This window comes from Coloeus monedula, assembly GCF_965178545.1.
Source record: "Coloeus monedula genome assembly, chromosome: W".
NCBI lineage: Eukaryota > Metazoa > Chordata > Aves > Passeriformes > Corvidae > Coloeus > Coloeus monedula.
In genome coordinates this window covers 3646326-3667704 of record NC_138821.1, presented here as the reverse complement: position 1 = coordinate 3667704, position 21379 = coordinate 3646326, and the positions used below count along the sequence as shown (strand labels likewise).

Genomic DNA, 21379 nt, shown 5'->3' with positions numbered 1-21379 from the left:
GTAGTCTCATAGGGATGTAACAGTACTGTGACAGTGTTGGGTGCTGCAGCTTTGGGACATGCTGGTTTGCCTGAATAGGGTGGCAACACATAGAAGTACCATGGAACATGCAGGGTATCAGTGGCAGAATGATGCAACATGATGTAACGACACAGCAAGCAGTGCCAAGGAGGGACTGTGCCAAACCCCCATGTCCCACCCAGCCCTGCAGGATTACAGCTCTGTGTGGCACCTAGAGGGAAAGGAGCATGGCAATGTAACAGGTGGTGACAGTGGGAATGGTGATGTCATTGTGGGCCTGGTGTCACACCAGTGACACTGGGGCACGCGCTTAGAGCAGGAGCTGAGGGCAGTAGAGACAGCAGGGCCGCATAGTGATGCTGCCTCGTGTGAACTGCTATTCTCCCGCAAAACGAAGCACTGCAGCGACGCCATTCGGGGGGTGACGTCACAGCACAGGTGGTGAGCTCACCACGGCGCTATCACAGGAGAGCGCGGCACAACCCTGCTACGATGCCCGCTCCTGTCAGACCCTTTACCTGCCGGTGCCTGTTGCCCACCTTGACTGACATGGCAGCTACCGCAGCGGCTCCCCGCCACCAGCTGCTCCTCACAATAGCCCCACGTTCTTCCGGCCAACGGAAGTCGATAGTGGCAACCATGGCAACGCGCCACAAGAGGCGTGCGACTAATCCGGGCGCAGAACGCTGTCGGTGTTGGCTATTCCTTTCCTCTCCATCTCCCCGTGAAGTGTCCCCACGCCTCCCGAGGGAGGGAATTGTACGTTCCTGCGGCAGTGAGGCGAGGGCCGCGGAGAACCGAGCGTCTGGACCCCGGAATTATTGCCAGAATTCCCGCCTTTCATGAATATGCAAATGTAGGGCGGGGCGATGGCGGCCGGGCCCGGTAGCGGCACGGCTGAGTCACTTCGGCAGCGACGATGATAAGGCAGAACCTGTGGTGGGCGGTGGCGTTGTTGTCGCAATCTTTCGACGTTTGAGGAGTCTCCCCGCGTTCGGTCTACTTTCCGCCTTGTCTCCACCATCATGATGGAGGAGATAGACCGGTTCCAGGTGCCAGCCGTTCGGGCCGAGATGCAGCCGCTGGTGAGGGGCGAGTGAGGCCGCGCTGTTTCCGGGAGCTGCCGCCTTGCCATGGGGGTGTGTGCCCCTGTGCCCGTGCGCCGCGATTGTTGTGTAACGGCCGTCATCTCCCTGGGTGTTGTCGGTAGCAAGGGCAGAAGCCGCCCGCGAAGGGGAAGGGAAGGGAAGGGAAGGGAAGGGAAGGGAAGGGAAGGGAAGGGAAGGGAAGGGAAGGGAAGGGAAGGGAAGGGAAGGGAAGGGAAGGGAAGGGAAGGGAAGGGAAGGGAAGGGAAGGGAAGAGAAGGGAAGAGAAGGGAGCGGGCAAAAGGGGCTGTGCTCCTGCTTCGGTTGAAACGTCGCTTCTCCAAACGCAGTAACGTCTCGAAACGCCCCGGCCTGGCTGGTGCATGAGGTGAGTGTTTCGCGCCGCCTCGGCCAGTGGGGCTCCAGTGCAGGGGAGGGGAGTGGGGAGCGGCGGTAAGATTGAGGAGCCCGTCCAAGTAAGGACGGGCAGCCAGAGCCGCTGGAGGCGTAAAGGCCTGGTGGGGTTTTAGTTGATTTTTACAATATACGTGAGATCTGGGGGAAGAATTGGGCGATGCTTGTGCGCAGTCCGGTCTGAGAGGTTCTCCCAAGGGACGGGATATCCACACGGGATGGGCGTTAAATACGCGTATCTGGCGTGAGTTGTATGAAGCTATGAAGCTGTGGGACGCTCTCTGTGGCTGATTTTATAGCCATTGCTCTAGTGGAAAAATGTTATTGGATACTTGTGTGAGAAATTCAGGTGTTCTGCAAAGAAACATCTGTGTCAAATTACAGTTTTGCTCACATAAAATTCTTTACATAAAGAAGCAATCTGTAAGGGGTTGGATTTTTTTCCCCCACGCCAGAGCATTTGTTTTTAATTTTGTTGTTTTTGGGGTTTTTTTTCCATTTCATGGACAATTATACTCAGTTAATGAGCGCTGAAGAAGTTGACATAAAGGTTACACTACTACATGGGACCCTGGGGAATCTTTGCAAAGGAAGTATACAGACTTGTTGGACTTTGTGGCTGCATAACTGGGCAGGTAGAGTGGTCCTGGACTCTTGGTATCTTCTGAAATGACGTTTATGAAGGAAGGCCAGCTGGCTGGTAGTCATGGGAGATGTTAGATCATCACCAAGTAGTCTTGGTGATGATTTCTTGAGTGTGTAGTTGCTTTGCTTTGATGCTACAGGCTTGCTTGTGTGTGCTGTGCCTCAGCTGCATTCTGCAGAACACTTGAATGTGGTTATCTGTTTCCCATCTGGGAAAGGTTCCTTTGTGTGTTCCTCTCCACTTAATTCAGTCTGCCTCACTCTTCACTTGAAGGTGCATTGTTATGTGCAACCTGGGACCTGTTGAAATACAGTTCACCTTGGCATTAAAGTGAAAGCTGGATATGGGCTGATTCAAGATGTTGATTCCCTTTGGCACCTGGAGTAAGCAAATTCCATCTTGGCATCCGACTGCATGAGACAGTGATATGAAATATTTGGAGAAGTGGAAATAATTTTAATAGAGTACTTGTACAGATCCTTTTGACTGTAGGTGAGGATAGGTTATTGGCTGGTTCATGTTAGCACTGAAGATACTACTGAGATTTCCAGTATATCAAACTGTAGATAATTTAGAGTTCATGTACCAGTCCTTAGTTTCTTGTTGCAACTAGTGTTTGCAAAAAGTTGAGAACAAAATAATTGTCTTGTGAACAGAAAGACAGTTTACAAATTTAAATTACCCCTCAGTGGCAAGAAAACCACTTTTCTTATGGTGGGAGTGTTGAAAAATTGTGAAAATATTTTTAGCTAGGTGGTGGTGTTTTCTTGTTTGCTTTTTCAGCTTCTAACCTTTGTGGTGGGGAAGAAAACTATTCATAAAAGCTGATGTAGACCTGTTGCATGCCTTACTTGGTGTGTGTAGGTGTCTGTGGGTGTGTGTTTTGTCAAGCAGAGACAGCAGGTATGACAAGGCTGACCCTCTTTATTCATGTTGAGAGCAGTAGGCATAGCAGTGAGATTAGGAAGTTTGGAAAAGTTGTTGGCAGACGAAAAAACAATACGCATAAGTATTTTCTAGAAACCCCATGATAATAAGTAGAGGGATGGAATTGGCTTGTGCATGCACATTTGCATGGCCATGGAGTGACCAGAACTCAAAGAGATGGTCTGGTCCAGCCCTGCTGTTGCAGGGTAGGATGGTATATTATGCAGCTGTCATAGTAAGCTTTGGAAATAGGTTTCCTTCTTCTTCAGCAGCCAAGAATTAAGACATTTTCACAAAGAGATTTAACACTTGCATTAAAAGAATATTCTGAACCTTTGTTTCGGGGTTTCAGTTCATTTTTAACTAATGGAGTGCATAGTAAAAGCTTGTCTATGTTGAAGGTTGTTGCTATGACTGGATGTGTGGGATTTTTCTGTGTGCCTAGAAATGCTGGCATTGGGCTCAGAAGTGGGACAGAACAAGTCTGGTACAACACTTCCAGGGGCTTTGTCTACTTTGTGTACCTCCTGGTTTGTATTTTGCAAGTAGGGACTGGGTGCTTGCAAGAATCGCTGCAGTTCAGAAGGTGACTGAGGTTTATCATAGTGATTTGCCACACAGTTCTGCCCAATACTGCTGCTTTTTTCTGTTACAGTAACTGTTTGACCCTTCCCTCTCTCCTCCATCACATGCTTTCAAGTATAGAATAACTTTAGCATCTCAGGACTTTTTTCTCTTGCCAGTATAAAAGTTTTCAGTTTCATGTGGTCTTGGGGACAGATGAGTTGTCCAATGTTGAAGGCCAAAGGAATCTGGCAGTGTTTTCCCCATCCAAAGGGCTGAGGTAGAAGTTTGTTTTCCAGGCAAAATCTGAGAGCTGGTATGAACTGCTACTAAAGCTATCAAAAACTGTTTTGAAACATGATCCCCTGCAGAAAGCAAATAGAGAACAGAAGGTCCCTTGCCCAGTCTGAAGTGCATACACTATAAGAAATATTTTTTCATCCTGTTTAGGCTGGAGGGTATCCTAGGAGAGCAGTTTCCTCTGAGTCTGGCCAGTAGCTGGCAGTGTGAGAAGGGTCCTGAAGTGAGGTTTGTAAAGCTAGGCTTTTCTTGAAATCCTTACAAATTTGCATTCTTGACCAGCATGCATACTTTTTAATGTCTGTTCATCTGTGTAGGTTAAGTGTCATCTTACCTTTTGATGTCTTCCTGCTGAACTCCAGGATAATTGTCAGAGATCTGCCTAGAAACAATGACAGGCAGGCCTTCTGATCTGCTAATGTTCAAAATGAAGCAATAGGTATGCTTTTAAATGCTGAAGGGAAGCCATTCTTAGAAAGTAGTCTGAAGCTTTTCTGAGTCCTTCAGCCTCCAAACCTGCCATCCATACTGGCACTATTGATCAGCTGTCTGAAATCCTCCTGAGCCTGTATCTCTAGCATACACCAAGCACTGACTGATATATGATGGCAAATTGACAGATGATGGCGTTGGATCACATGTTGCTCCCATACACTGATGCAGACAGTTTCTGTTCTTAGCACAAAAATGGAAGTAAACATGCTCTTGCCCACACAGCACCAGTATGACTTTTCTGAAGAAAAAGAACCTGTCAAAGTGCAGCAGCTTCAGAGGAGCTTTGCTACAAACTTATGAGACTTTGGCTTGCTTTCTGAAAGCGGCATGTGTAACACAGTATTTTAGTTTCCCAATTCTTTGCCCACATGAAAAGTGGGAGCTCTTTCTGGAGAAATTGGGTTGATGGTTCTTAGATCTCATTCTGAAGTATTGTGGTCATGCTGGTTCCTTGCAAATGTTTGCCAGGCTGTGGGACCTTGGGCTGGTAGCTCTAGTTGTGATGACTGCAGCTGATCCAAGGATTTTGCTGAGCCGCATCCTACAGTGAGGTTGTTGGTTTTCTAGCTGGGATGCCAAATATATGCTGCTCCTGGAGGTGTAAAATTTTCTGAAACTTTGAAGGATACAGAAGATGGTTTTCTATACAGCTTTCTTTGAACATTAGAAAAGAAAAAAACCTAGACTACTGTATGCTTAGCTTTTAAAAAATAAACTATCATTTTAGTTAGTGGACAGAATGAGTGTTCAGCATGCTTATCAAATCCACATTCATTATTTTTGGAAAATATTGACTGTTTCATCCTAGGGAAGTTGTGCTATGTGTTAAGACGTTTTTGTTTTGTCTGATGCATCCCTAAAATAGGGGAAAACCTGAAATGAGAAAAGTAAGAGTAATGAAGAAGCAAAAAGAAAGGCTGTACCTGTAGGGCTTAGAAAGAGTATGTTAATATAACATTAGGTCTAGTGTAGATACACAAGAAACTCCTTTCTAGGTGGAAAAAAGTTTCTAAAATGAAAATGTCATCCCTATGTATATTAATTTTAATGTAGCCCAGGGGTTTCACAGCTTTGTAAATGTTTTGTAAATGCCTACAGCACTATGGGTTCTGAAATTGAAATAATTCAGATAGTGGTGCTTTTAGTTATACAGCTTGCTTTGATGTGCTGCTGTGTCATTTATAGCAGTAGCCTAAAAATTACCTCCCTGCATGTTTCATTTTTGTAATTGGGATTGTCTTGTTCCTTCCCTGCCCTGTATCAGGTCTTAGGTGCAGAGGTACAGGAGCATTTTTATTATCCCCCCCAGGCCAGGGACAAACTCCGGAAGTGATTCCAGCATAGGCTCCAACTCCTGGCTATGCTTCCCCCCCTCCTCCCCTCCTTGTGCACCTGCGCACTGGCAGAGCATGGTATTGTCGTGGTTTAGCACAGCTTGGTTTTTAGTTAAGGAGAAATCCATCAGCCACGGAAGTGATTCTTTTGCAAGAGGGTGCTGACAGCTTCCTCCAGACCCGACAAAACCAATTAGCTGGCTAGTTTGAATACTGACAATTCTGTTAAGCCACTTAAGCTTGACACACCTCTGTGGTCCACATTTAAGAACGAACAAACCCCGGGAAAGCTCTCTTACTTCCGGTTTTTGGACAGGTAACTGGGGGGCCCGTGCAGCCCGGCGGGGCCGGGCTGGGCCCTGTTCGGCGCGGCCCGGCCAGGTCGGCCGCGGCGCAGCTTGGCTAAGAGCTCAGCCGCTTCTGCTTCGCTGGACAGCCGGCGCAGCCCCTCAGTGCGGCCGCTGAAATGAAATTCTACACCGCAAGAGCTCCGGCCACCGACCGGCAGAGATCACGTGACCAACAGCGAGAGGCAAACTCCTGATGCAAGGCCCGGGTGAGATTAACTCTTTTAGTGCTGTAAAATTCTCCAGAACGGATGAAACTGTGAAAAACGAGGTTCACTCTCCTGTTAGGATTTAAAAGTTTAATAAAGGACAATAAAGGACAAAGATAATAAAGCAAAATTCACGGCTCCGGGTGCCTTGGCACTCAGCCAAGAGCACACCTGTTGTTGTGGAGACACCCTTTACATACCTGTCCTATTGTATCAGCCTAATGCATATTCATAATCAATTATGCATATTCAAACTTTCCCCCAAACTAGTTTACATCTTCCAGGAACTGTTTAGCATGGCTCCTCCTTGTATCCGCCTTTTTAGAGCATGCACATTTCTTGGCTGTTGTTTTAGTCAGTTTTTATTATCACTTCTTGAGTGGGCTTTGGTCGATGGTTTCTGCAGATGGTAGTTGCTGATAATTGGCATGTCAGTAGCAGGGGTCTTCAACACATGTTGGTTGGATGTTATCCAACCAAGCAGACTGTTCAATTACCACAAGCATAACTATATTAGCTATTTTACTATTCTGTCTAAGTTTAGTTAATGACAGAAATAAAGGCATTAGTTATTGTTACAAAACTACATCTTTATAACAAAGCTACTTTAACATTATACATATAGCATTCATTTTAACATTTGCAGAAAGCCAATATTATAATATGTATCTATCACAATCCCCCCTCTTTTATTTTTATAAATCATTTGGCTTGAGCAATAATTCCTGTTTTCTAACTTCCATCATTCGCTCATTTTTTTCACAAATCAATTTTGCTTCTTCAAAGGGATCTTCCATATTATTTTGTTTCTTTAACACTATTATCGTTTGTGCCGTTCCAGATGTAGCAAATTTGGGGTCCATAGGCATTGTTACCACTTGCATACCTTGGACTACACTGGTGATTAGCCGAATAAAACAGGGGATCAAGCAAGGAAGAAATATTAAACCAGCTGTAGCACATAAAAGGAAGAAGCCTAGCTTCTTCCACCATTCTATTCCCAATACATTATCCCACCAGCTAGTTTTTAACATTGATTCCCATTTTTTGACCCGTACTTGGGCTATTTTTCTGATATCCTTGGCTATATCCAGGATGGCATTCCCGTTGTTGCTGACTTCGGCGGGGAAAGCATGCAGACAATCAATGTGGTTGATAAAGCAAGCTTCGTTTATTGGCAATACAGAGGCACTTATATAGTGTAAGTATACATGCTTATCAGTTCTTTAATTAGTTTAAACTTAATAAAGTGCATTCTTACTTCTACATAATTGGGTTAGATAAAAGACTGTTGCAGTGGGGATACTGCAACATACATATATCAAACCAGGAGTCCCATGGAAAGGAAATATATATGGACAGACAGATTCTTGGTAGCTGTTTCAGAGAGATGTTTATTTCTCCAGCCGCATGGCCAGAGCTCTGCAGAGGAACTGTTTCAGTCACAGGACCAAGGGTCCTTTGCCCGCGCAGGGAAACACAAACCAACCAATGGGAACGAGGCTGAGCAGGGGCAGGGAAACCCCGTGTCTGTCCCCTCAGGGCCCCTCTCCCAGGGCTACATGGCAGGGGGAGGAGACCCCAACACCTCACCCGTTTTATTTTAATAAAAGGAGAATGAAAACAACTGGATAAACATAATGTACTAGTTTGAAAACAAACCAGTGGGAGGCACCAAGTCAGAATAACAATTTAATGGGGAAGTTAAAGAAAAGGAAAGAAAAAACTAAAAGAAAACACTGGTTCAAACTGACAGAGTCAAGATACAACCTGAGTCCCTGTTAGGCAGGGTGGTGGTAGCAGTCTGGTAGAATGGTGGCTGCAGTCCTCTGAAGCGCTGATCCTGTAGAAAAAAGGGTCTGCTCTTCCTCAGAAGGTCCAGTGGTGGCTGTGTAGCTCCTGTCCTCTGGAAATCCAGTGGAAGGGTTGTCTCTGGTGTTCAGCCTCAGCTTATATCCATGATGGGATGCTTGGTTCCTCCCTCTAGGTGGAGCATCTCACAATGGGGTAATGAGTCATGAGGCCAAGTGTTGATTAGGCTCATTAACAGAAGATAGTCCAGAGGGAGTTATCTCTGAGTCATTCGGCAGGACAATGATGGGCCATTAACAGCAAGATAGTCTGGGTGGAGGAGGCAAGGAAACACTGCCCCACCTGATTTCAACACCTCATGAGGATGGTGATAGAATACACTGCAACCCAGGACACATAACAAGAACAGTTTCAAAACAAAACAAGCCACCCTCCTGAGTCTTTAAATGTCCAAACAGATTCTGTGGAACATCTTAGGGCTGACAGAAGGGAGACAGAACTCTCTGAGCATGCTTTGTGGGGAAACTGAGGCAGGAGAGGGTTTAACTTCTTCCCTCCCCCTTTTCATCCCCCACTCGGCATTGGAAAGGGGTTTTTGGGGAAACAATTGGCAAAAGCATGGTTTTGTGAGGGAAACCATGGATAAAAAAAAGGATTGGGAATACACTGGGGGTAATAGGACACAGGGTAAAAGGGAAAGGTGGGATTAGGAAAGAGAGACTGTAGGGGGGGCTTACAATGGAGATATTGTCTAACATGACTACGATTTTTTGCATATATACTGCCTTTTACAGGAACACCATCAGGCCCAGTGACCTGTGATGCTTGTAACCCTTTTCTACCTAGTACAATTTTGAATTCCACCACCTCTCCATCTCTCAAGCTTGGGACGCATTTTTCAGAGTTATTCTTTTTAATAGCAGTTCTATGCACGAATATGTCTTGCTGGTTGTCACACCTTGTTATAAAACCATAATTTTGCTTAACATTATATCATTTTACTATCCCTAAGATCTTAGCTACTATGTTTTTTTCCTTTTTCCGAGTGGCTGCTGTTTTCTGTCTCGCTGCATCTTTGCTCTCTCTTTCGGTCGCTCCCGTGTTGGAATTCTCGGAGCTGCTGGGGCTGCCGGAGCTGCTGGTGCCTGTGCGCTCTTCCTGGGGTCACGTTCGGGGCTGCATGGGCCGGGCCGGGCCGCGCCGCTCAGTTCTCTGTGCATCGCCTCCTATGGTCACAGCTTCACTGCCGCTGCCAGGCGCTGTACCCACGTCTTGGCCGGGCCCCCGAGCGACGACCCCCCCGCGCCCTGCTCTAGGGCGCGTTTCGGCTGGGCACGGCTCCGCTCCACCGCCGCTACCGCCAGCCGCCGCCCGCACGCCGCCCCTCTCGTTCGGGCGTTCCCGGGGCTCGCTCCACCATGCGCTGCGCGGGGCCGGGCAGGCACCGCCGGGTCCCGCCGCGCCTCGCTCTGCTGCCGACGCTGTGGCTCGCTTGGCTTCGCCCGCACGTGGGAATTGCCTCGCTGCTGCTCGCAGAGCGCTCGGTGCACGTGGCCTGGGTTGCACGGTCCCTGCGCCAGGCTTCCCTTCGCCAAGACACAGCTGACATTGCTCAACAGTCTCGGAAATTAAACAATATTCACGAAAATATTCTTCCATCGGCATGTATTTTGACTCAAAATTTAACTGGGTCCAAACGGCCTTCCAAAACTCCTTGGTAAGAATTAAATCCCAAGAAACATAGAAAAAGTTCTTAAACAACCATGCCAGGAAGTGTTTCAGTTCTTTTTGAACTTGAATCAAGCTAAAATTGACAAATTGTTGTTCAAGAATCATTTTAAGATAAATGTCCATATGCGGCTCTGAGAGCCAAGAGTCTTCCCACGGTTCCTCCATAGTTTAGATATGGAATAGCAAAGCAAAACCAAGAAGAGGAATCCAAAGTTTCCAGGGTTTACTCACACAAATCAGTCGCTTAGGGATCAGGGATCGTTCTGCTCACATTCACTACCATTATGTTGCAGTGGGGATACTGCAACATACATATATCAAACCAGGAGTCCCATGGAAAGGAAATATATATGGACAGACAGATTCTTGGTAGCTGTTTCAGAGAGATGTTTATTTCTCCAGCCGCATGGCCAGAGCTCTGCAGAGGAACTGTTTCAGTCACAGGACCAAGGGTCCTTTGCCCGCGCAGGGAAACACAAACCAACCAATGGGAACGAGGCTGAGCAGGGGCAGGGAAACCCCGTGTCTGTCCCCTCAGGGCCCCTCTCCCAGGGCTACATGGCAGGGGGAGGAGACACCAACAAAAGACTACATTTGGCAAGCTTCTATTATTTATGTTTTGACTTGGGAAATCAAAGTTCTCCCTCCCTTTTCATGGTCAGTACATTTTATCAGTACAGCACTGTACCTCCTTAAAACTCCTTTTTGGTTCTCAGGCCTGTTTCTCACGCAGGCATTTTCTCATGCAGGCCTTTGCTTGTACAGTTCTTTTATTGATCTGTACCTTTTATCAATGATCCATGTCCCTGATCCTCTAACCATTTTCCAACAATTCCCCCTTTTTCTTTTTGTACAAGCAATACTTGATTGGCTACAGATGTAGTAACTTTGTATATCATCTTTTGTAAGCATTGGCACGGGCAAGGTAAGCACACTATTATTAATAATATTACTAGTCCTACAGTAATCAAATGCTACATGAGTGAAACTAGCCATGGTCCTAAACCTAGTGACTTTAACCATCCTTCTAAGCTGAGACCGTCTTCTTTCTGTAATTGTGTGGTTAATTGATGTAACTCATCTGCTTGTGAATTAGGACAGAGTGGTCAGAAAGATTCATACAGCACATACTTTAGAACTCTTCACAGCCGTGGCCGTGAGCTCATAGTAGAAAATCAATGGCTGCTTAATTTTGTAATATTGTATGTCTAACACTAGTAACATCTACGCTTAACTCATCAAGCATCTGCAAAGTTATGTTTAACTTATTCCTCTCCCAGCAAGCAAGTTTTATGCAAAATAGCATAAGCCCTGGCTGCCGAGGCACCAGGTAAAAACATAAATGCTAGCCAAATTGACTGCCTTCACTCAATCTAAATGGGCGGACATCTGATTGAAAATATCCGCTAATGCTCCTGTCTCAAGACAGTCAAAAAACAATTTCTCACTCTACCTCTGTGTTTGGCGCTATACCCAAAAATTTATGCAACTCTCCTTCTTAGTTTTGCCTTTGGAGAGAGTTCCCCGACACCCACTACAAGTCACTTGCAACCACTTAGGGCAGCTGTTACATTCGCCCCAGGGTCTCGCTATTTCTTCTGCTATGAGAGTGGTGGATCTGGCAAGTCCTCAGCTCCCTCACTCAGCCACGTCTGCAGCCTCTCCCAAGGCTTCTCGGGACAGAGGTCCCAGAGTTCCAGCTGTTGAAGTAGTGGCGTCACTTTCCTCAGGAGCTGATGCTGACTGCGCCTTCCCGCTTCGGGGTCTTGTATGCGTAGCATGGCACCACTTGCTGGGCACCCCTCTGGTCAGTGCTGCGGAGATGACTTGTCCCTGTTGTTGCAGGATGTTCTGCAGCGTTGCAGTAAAAGCAGCTGTTTGAGATGACTGTTCTGCACGGGTAGCACGTATGAGCATCTCGTCTACACCTGCTCCTTGGGGCAGCGTGGCAAGAATTGTCTTAGTTTGCCTATTAGCATTTTCAAAGGCAAGTGTTGGGAACATTTGCTCTTGGATCTCTTCAGAGAGCTCAGTTGCATCCTTTAAGGCTGCTGACAAACGGTCGATGAACTGACCATATGGCTCGGACAGCCCCTGTCGGACTGCTGCATATGGGGGAGACTTCTTCTTTTCAGGTACTGACAACAAGGCTTTGTGGGCAAGAGTCTGTGACAACTGATGAATGACTACAGGCATGGTCAGCTGTGTTACTGTCACCCCGTAAGCTCCGCTCCCAGTTAGCATGTCAGCTTGGAGTGCATACAGTGGGTCTTGTGTGTCACCTTGATGTTTGCTCATTTCTTGGTGCTTCTCCCCCTCTTGGGACTGACCCCCAGCAGCCCTGGCTGGCTCTGGCTCTGCAGGCGACGAAACCGCAGAAGCTATGTCGCTGCCGGACGTTACTCCGTTGTTCGGCAGGGGGGCTTTAGGACCTCTGGGTTGCTCTGCCACTTTCGGCCGGGCACCAGGACTGCCTGTGTCTCCTTGGCCCACCTGTGCCCCGCCCCCTGAATCGGGCAGCTCTGCTTCCATGTTCGTGGCCATTTCTCTCCCAGACATCAGAAGGATAACATCCTGCCTTGCCGAGTTCAGCAACTCCTGCAGTGAGCGGACGGGTGCTGCTGTGCCTTTAATCGGTTTTGTCGCCGCCAGCCCGAAGAACCGTGCGACCCTGGACTCCGCTCTGGTCTCTGGCTGCCGCTCCGTAAGACCCCCGTCTGTTCCTTTCTCGGAGCTGCTACACCCGGAGCTGCCACTCTCTAAAGCCTCTATGGCGGCTGCGGCCACTGTCCTCTCTGTTTTCATCTCTGCGAGAGTGCCAGTTACTGCTCTCCAGGTTAAGCCGAGAGCTTTTGCTTCTTTAGCTTTCTTTTTGAATGATCTTGGGTCAGCTAATTCCTTACAAAGGTTTACTTCTTTAACTCCCCGCTTTTCTAAAAAGCGTAAAAATAAATCAAGGGCCACCTCTGTTTCCATATCTGCGTCCTACCGCAATCTGCGTCTTACCGCTGTCCCTGTCGACAGGAACTGTGCAGCCTTTTCCAGGTTTAGCCCTTGTCAGCCGAACGGTGGACCCCTCTGTAGGTCAGTCCAGGCACGGATCAGACGCTTGCCTGTAGCTGCTGATCTTCTGCCCTCCGATCGCTGCTATCGGTGCCTCTTCAGTCTCCCGCCTAGTCAAGAAAACGACGTGCCAGTCTCTGCTCGGGCGCCAAATTGCTGACTTTTCGGCGGGGGAAGGCATGCAGGCAATCAATGTGATTGATAAAGCAAGCTTCGTTTATTAGCAATACAGAGGCACTTATATAGTATTGAGTACATGCTTATCAGTTCTTTAATTAGTTTAAACTTATGAAAGCGCATTCTTACTTCTACATAATTGGGTTAGATAAAAGACTACATTTGGCAAGCTTCTATTATTTATGTTTTGACTTGAGAAATCAAAGTTCTCCCTCCCTTTTCATGGTCAGTACATATTATCAGTACAGCACTGTACCTCCTTAAAACTCCCTTTTGGTTCTCAGGCCTGTTTCTCACGCAGGCATTTTCTCATGCAGGCCTTTGCTTGTACAGTTCTTTTATTGATCTGTACCTTTTATCAATGATCCATGTCCCTGATCCTCTAACCATTTTCCAACACGTTGTCATCTATTTTCAAACAACAATCTGATGTATTAAATTTTCCCCAGACACCCCCTTCTTCAGCTAATAAATAGTCTAAAGCCAACCTGTTCTGATACACTGCAGCTCTGGTTTGGCTTTGTTGACTTGATATCAATTCCAATGCCCGGGCAGTTTTGTTTGTTATTATCTCCACAACTGCTTGGAGTCTTATAATACGATTCAGCATATAAATTGGGGTTCGATATCCCCAACTCCCATCTTGTGCCCAGGTGGCTGGCCCATATGTTTCTAGTATGCGTTCAGGGGGCCATTCTTCATCTCCCCATTTTTGAAATCCCCCAATCAATTCCCTTTTATTTCTTTTTAGGCCATCATAAACTGGTACTCCTAATTGATCTCCATCTGGACCTGGCAAAAGGAAAAATCCTGGCTGTATGGTCCCCAGAGTACAACTCCCTTTCCACCGGGAGGGGAGTTTTGGGTACGCTCTTTTCCCACATATCCAAAATAAGCCATCTGGTGCTTTCCAATAATCATTTCTCTGTTGATTTATATTCTCCCAAAATTTGGATATTTCTGTGATCCCAAAATAAGGATTCTTGCCTGTATCATTGCATTGAAAAAGTCTGGTTTCGTTATTATACTTGCAATTTTTCCCTTTTGGTTTTCTCTGGGCCCAATACTGAGTTGATTCCTCTGGGATCCACCATGTAAAAGTTCCATTACTAGCTTTATATCTCTTACAGGGAGTATTTCCTACTTCGCTAAGAAAATTCTTTCCAGTGCGCCAGCGACATTCTTCTCCTATTATTGTTGAACTTAAAATCCACCCTTCTGGTAGATTTTCCCCTCTTATATTTGTCCGGTTCCATTTAAGGAGTTCAACCGGGCCTAAGCTACTGCCTTTCCATGGCCATTCCTCTGTCATTAAGGCCCCTCCACAGACCCAACAGTTGGTTATGTTTAGTTCCTTACTTATTCTTTCCCCCAATTCCACAAACAGGTTTTTCCCAAATCTCGAGATATCTATTTCCTTTTCTAATTGCTGTCTATGTTTCGTATACAAATCTTGATGTGGGGTTGACACAGAATTAGATTGCTGTGTTGGCTTTGCCTTTTTGTTTACTACTTGTTCTTTTACCAAATCTTGGACTCTACCCTTAAGGGCAAATGTGAAACAAACACATCTTTCCCCCTTTGGACATTCATTTCCCCACCTATTACCACTTATTCCTAAGTTTTCTGCAATCCAGTATTTTTTCCTGTTTTGCTTACAGGTACCTAGTTTGGATGGGTTATAACAGTGACTATTGATGTGGGTGTGTGTAATAAAAAAGGAACCTTGGTTTCTTTCCATGTAAAGCTTTCAGTAGCACTTGCGACATGATTTTGCTGGTATCCCGAAAGGGAAGAGACAAAAAAATGAGTGACAGAAGGAGGAATAATAGAGGTCTGGTATGGTGTATACCCCCACCTCCCATGCCTATGGGGTTGCTACCCACAGCAGGTGTATATGATCTTCTCAGTGGCAAGTTATAGTGGCCAATCTGGTCTTGCCCTCTATTTCCTTGTCACTTCTTTTTGCTATTTTCCAGGCAAATCACTTTTGGCACCGTAATTTTCCCACCATTCCTCAGGTACCTCCCACTCAACAGTCACTAGTAATTCCCATCCACAGGGCAAAGTTATTACCTTGGTTATTCCTAGTTTTATTTGGATAGGGAATAAATTTGTCATTCGACACTCCATACAATGAGGGTGCCATTTTTGTGAACTGCAGTACCAATTTTTTTCACAATTTATGCATTTACATTTAGCCCAGCTAGCATGTCCGGTATTGGGATGAATCAGACAGGGTATATGGTATGGCACTGATGGAGGTTGTGATATCTCGAGATTAGGATACAGTCTATCCTCTTTGTACAAATCACAGGCTAAGGCTAAAACATGAGGACTCTTTGACAGAAACAGTCCTGATCCTCCAGTTTGGAGTGGAAGTATTCCTCCCCAAGGGGGTGTTGGAGGTTCCTCAAAATTTGTCCAAACGGCACTTGATATAAGCTTGGCCTTATTTCCCAATTAGGTGTGATTCTTGGTACATTCCTTGGATCATTTGGGTCTTCCCAGTTCATTACCACCCAGTCCTCACTTAAGAGTCAACTTGATATCACCCAACTTAGATGTTATAGTCCACTCCTTAGGTTCTTCCACAGGTCCTTTAATTCTGCTGGTGTGGATCCACCCTCTTTCCCTGGTTCGGATCGCTGCCTCAGTTGTCAGTAGCACCGGAAAAGGACCTTCCCATTGTGGAGTTAAAGATTGCTCTTTCCGTGTTTTCACTAGTACCCATTCCCCTGGATGGATATTATGGATTTTAAAGTCTAAAGGTGTGGTTTGAGGGATTACCCCTTTCAACCGCAAATCTTCAAGGGTCCTTGCAATTGTGGTGACATATCCTTTAACACTCATTTGCCCTACTTCATAAGTAGCAGTTTCATGTTGGGTGGTCAGAAAGGGTAATCTGAACATCATCTCATAGGGTGACACTCCCAGGTCTGACCTGGGTTGTGTTTGGACCCTCAGTAGAGCCAAAGGTAAACATTTTTCCCATGACATTTGTGTTTCAATCATAAGTTTTGTTAAAGTTCTCTTTAAAGTCTGGTCCATCCTCTCTACCCAGTCCGAACTTTGTGGATGCCATGAGGTATGTAATTCCCATTTTATTCCCAGGGCTTGAGTTATTTGCTGTAAAACTCTTGACATAAAATGTGTCCCCCTATCTGAGTCTATTCTATTAACCATTCCATACCTGGGAATAATTTGTTCCAAAAGGGGTTTACATACTACATTAGCTGTAGCTTTGACAGTGGGAACAGCTTCTACCCAATGAGTTAAATGGTCTATTATTACTAATAAAAACTTCCACCTCTGTACTTGGGGAAGTTCAGTAAAGTCCACTTGGATACTTTGAAACGGTCGCAGAGCAAACTCGCAGCCTCCTAGTGTTGTTTTTCTCATTACTTTTTTATTTACCTTTTGGCAACTTATATATTTCTCAGTTACTTGCTTTGCCAATCCAAAGATCCCAATGCATCCATAATTCCTTAAAAAGTGATCACACAAAGCTTGAGTACCCCAATGAGTTTTTTGATGCATGTCTTCTAATATTTTTCTAGGAAGTGGCTTATTAAGTAACTGCCTCCCATCAGGGAGTTTCCATTTCCCAGATTGATCTTGCTCTCCCCCTATCTTACTTAATTCTTTTTCTTCTGCTTCACTAAATTTTGGAACTTCCAATTCTTCCTTATCTGGGGTCAAAATTAACATAACCTTTTTGGTCCCGTTTTCTGCTGCATCTCTAGCCTCTTGATCTACCAAGTTATTCCCTCTTATTTCTGAGGTCATTCCCCTTTGGTGTCCTTTAACATGTACTACAGCTATTTCTTCAGGCAATTTTAATGCCTCTAAAACCTCTTAAATGAGTCCCTCATGTATCAGTCCCTTTGCCTTTGAATTAAGTAACCCCCGTTCTTCACAAATTTTTCCGAAGGTGTGTACTACCCCAAAGGCATACTTTGAATCAGTATATATGGTTCCTTTCTTTTGTGCTAAATATTCCAGTGCTCTTTTTAGAGCATATAATTCACAAGATTGAGCTGACCAATTTGAAGGTAATTTCCCTTTTTCGATGCTCTGCATATTTGTCTCATCAACCAAGGCATATCCTGACATCCTTTTTCCTTGTAAGCATCCAGATGAACCATCAACATATATTTTTTCCCTTTCTGGGAGGGCCTGTTATACGAGAAAGTTTCACGAAGGATGTCTGGACTTCAGGCGGCTCTCTTGAAAGCTGTTTATTGCATAGGCGAAGTTACAACATTTCAGAGAGTGGGTATCCAGAGCCAGCCTTACAGCTGTCAGCTCCAGCTGTAGGCATACCTGAAGCCGCTTTCTGTTGAAGTTACAAAGCATTATATACTTTTCTTTGCAGAGTATCTTAATACATAACAACCAATAAGCACCATACACAATACCTTTACATTTACCTATAGCCTATCATAACTACTACCATCACCATATTATAGTCATTATTATCCAATCACAAGAGTAAGTTACAATTTAAGCTTACAGTGGAAAATTCTCAGACCTCTCTTTTTCTTCCTACATCAACATTTCTTGTTTGCCTGCCATATCTCTCTTTTTGGTAAAGACGTTTTCTATTTACTTATGCTCTTCTTGAGACTTATTTACTTGGTGAAAAACACGTCTTTGTTTGTAGTCACATACTTTTGTCCTATTCATAAAAATCTCCTTCCAACTCATCTCCAACCTTTGCCTTCTCAGTTACTCAGCGATCAGTGTTTCAGCAAAACATCTTTTACTCTATATCAAAACTTGCTTTCATTTCTATCTCATCCCCAGTTTCTACATTCAGAGATCTTTCTGCCAAGCCTACATATCTGTGAAACTTTCTTACCAAACTTTCATCCTCCCCAACAGCCTGTTCTGCTAGATCTTCCCAATTTTTAGTTTGGTATTGTATAATTTCTAAACAATTATGTGTTAAGTCAGTCTTTGGTTTTCCATATAAAAATTGAGCTGGATTCAAACTTTTGTTTACTTCTAGTGTCAAGTCATCACTATCTATCAGAATTGCTTCATATTTTAACATCCTAGAATCTGTTAACCATTTTTCAGCTTTTTGATTTAACACATTTCGGACTGTGTGAGGTGTGCACACAATTAATTTACTTCCAAAAGTAAGTTTACGGCTCTCTTCTACCAGAATAGCCGTAGCTGTCATAGGTTGAATACATACTGGCCAGCCATAGCTCACTGGATCTAGCAATTTTCATAAATAAGCTACTGGCCTTTTTACCTCTCCCCATTCCTGGAATAAAACTCCATGAGCTTCTCCATTTTCCACATTCACATACAGATGAAAAGTTTTTTCTAATGAGGGTAAGCTTAAAGCTGGTACCGAGGCTAATTTCAACTTCAATTCTTCTAATTTATTATCATCTTCTGTGGTCCACTTTATATTATCCCCCTCTGTCACTTTTTCATATAGAAATTTTACTGCCTGTGTATACCCTTCAATCCATAGTCTACAATATCCCAATAATCCAAGCAGTCTTCTAACTTCCTTCTTTGAAGAAGGAGGGGGAAGAGATAAAACCCCTGCAACCCTCTCAGGATTAACCTTTACTTATTAAGTGACCAAGATACTTTACTTCTGATTCTGCAAATTGTAGTTTCCCTTTTGATACTCTTAATCCTTTTTCCCCAAGAAAATTCAATAGTTTTATAGTAGCCTCCCTAACTTCAACTTCAGCTTCCCCTGATAATAGAAGATCATCCACATATTGGATAATTTGTATTCCAGGAGGAGTGGGGAAAGTCTGCAATATTTCTTCTAAAGCTTGCCCAAATAGATTTGGAGACTCAGTAAATCCCTGTGGTAATTTTGTTCATCTTAATTGTTGCTTTCTCACAATACTTGGATCCTCCCATTCAAAGGCAAAAATATTTTGACTATCCTCTGCTAACGGGCAAGCCCAAAAAGCATCTCTAAGATCCACTACATTAAACCCCTGATGCTGAGGTGGGACTTTACTTAACAGGGTATAGGGGTTGGGTACCACTGGGTAACAGGTCCAAGTTCTCTTGTTAACTTCCCTTAAGTCTTGTACCAATCTATACGTCCCATCAGATTTTTTTAACTGGGAGAATAGGGATATTATGAGTACACATACAAGGTTCCACTGTCCCATCCTTTATCAATTCTTCTATTACCGGCTTTAAGCCTTCTCTTCCTTCTAAGGATATGGGGTACTGACGCACACATATGGGACATTCTTCTCTTTCAGTCGTGACCCTTATGGGGTCAATATTCAATCCTTCCCTCTTTCCTTCCCCCGCCCAAACTTCTTTGTTAATCTTTTCCTCATCTTCTTGGCCAAGTTTTAACACTTTGGCTGTCATCTTCCCTTCTTCCGGTATAACCCCTATTCCTAATTGTACCTGTAAGTCTCTCCTCAATAAGTTGCAACCTGCTGCAGGAACTAATAAGACATTTCCCATCCCTATTCTGGTTTCCCCTTCAATTACTACATTTTTAATGACAGGAACTTTAAGCCCTTCTCCTTTTGCTCCTGTTACCTTCACAGTGTCATTACTCACATTACACCCTTTTGGAATATTTGCTACACAAGTTCTCTCTGCCCCTGTATCAACTATAAATTCTAATACCTCCCCTTGGGGGCCTACTTTTAAAGTTATCAAAAGCTCTAGATGGTATTTATCCCCCAGAAAATAGAGCCCATGACCTCCCTAATCTTCTTCTGGGTGTATCTCTTGGAATATTTTCAGGTTCTTTTTTAGATGAGGGCATTCCCTCTTATAGTGTCCTTCTTCCCCACAATAAAAACAGGCATTTTTGGTTTGCTCCTGGGATTTTGATTGTGCTGGGGTTCAGTTTTTTCCATTTTCCCTGTCTCTGAAACCCAAATGTTTGGGAGTGGTACTTGGGGGCTTCAGATTCCTCTGGGAGTTACTTTCTCTCATAGTGGCTATCATAATTTTTGCTTCTACTTTGGCTTTTTCTTCATCTCTCCATACATAAACCTATTGAGCTTCCCTTAATAATTCATTTAATGCCCGCTCGTGCCAGTCCTCTATATTTTCCATCTTCTTTCTAATATCTGGCCAGGTATGAGTGAGAAAGTTAACTCTCAATAGAGCTTGCCCGGCTATGCTCTCAGGGTCAATTCCGGAGTATTGTTTCATATTCTTTTGGAGCCTCTCTAACCAATCAGTTGGAGTCTCCTCCTTCCCTTTTTGTTCATCAAAAGCCTTGCTGACATTTTGCCCTTGGGGTGCTACCTCTTTTGTTCCTTTGATTATCAGATTATGATAATCATTCATATGTCCTCGCCCTGCCTCTTCATTGTGGTTCCAGTTAGGAGGTGCTATTGGCATTTTCTGGTCCCCAGGTGGACCTTGTTCATTCTCCCAAATTCTCATTCCAGCAGCTCTAATCATCTGCCTCTCCTTTTGGGAAAATATAATATTCATTATTGACTGCATTTCTTCCCAAGTGAAAATATTGGGACCTAAGAATTGGTTTAATTGTTCAGCTGTACCTATGGGATCTTCTAACAACCCTTTAATTTCCTTTTTAAAATTTCTGACTTCTGAAGAGGTCAAAGGAGCATTCACAAATCCCATCCCCTCTTGAACCCCTCCCATCTGTGAAAAACGAGGTTCACTCTTCTGTGAGCATTTAAAAGTTTAATAAAAAGACAATAAGAGACACATAAAATAAAGCAAAGAGGTAATGGCCAGGTGCCTTGGCGCTCTGCCAAGAGCACACCTGATGCCCGGGAACAGTCTTTTTTATACCATTTTTACTGTCTGTTCTTTATGCATATTCAAACTTTTCCAGGAGCTGTTCTGCATGGCCACTCCTTGGTTCCGCCTTTTTAGAGCATGCGTATTCTTCTGCCTTGCGGTTTTATTTCTTTTGATTCTTGGGCCTGGGCTCGCTAGGTGAGAGTTGATAGTCGAGTGGGCCTCTTAATTCCCCAGACAGTAGGGGTTGATAGCAGCTTTGGGCCTCTTTGCCCCCCGGGCAGAGTGGTGATTAGCCGCTTTGGGCCCTTTTGTTCTCTGGGCAGAGTGCTGATAGCCGCTTTCGACCTCATCTTCTATTCGCTTGGAAGTTATCTTGCTCACACTTGCTAAATTCTTGCTAAAAAGAAAGAAAATTACATCCACACAGCAAAAGCATTTATAACATTGTATAATATTCACCTTAATACTTGCGAGAAGCCAATATTATGATATGCGTTTATAACAAACCCCC

The 21379-nt window shown here is 44.6% G+C and overlaps 1 protein-coding gene across 6 annotated transcripts in view; it reads left to right on the top strand.

The window, feature by feature from the left end:
* Nucleotides 1-944: 944 nt before the first annotated feature.
* LOC309584653 (protein FAM219A-like) overlaps nucleotides 945-21379 on the top strand; it is a gene marked incomplete at both ends in the record, with an annotated part of 391875 nt that continues 371440 nt past the window's right edge. For 4 of the 6 annotated variants that reach the window (XM_082300820.1, XM_082300819.1, XM_082300817.1 and 1 more), the window contains one exon: nucleotides 945-1106. In XM_082300820.1, the coding sequence (XP_082156946.1) occupies nucleotides 1047-1106 (60 nt within the window). The remainder of the gene's footprint in view (nucleotides 1107-21379) is intronic. The other 2 variants (XM_082300821.1, XM_082300818.1) reach the window with 1 other exon arrangement.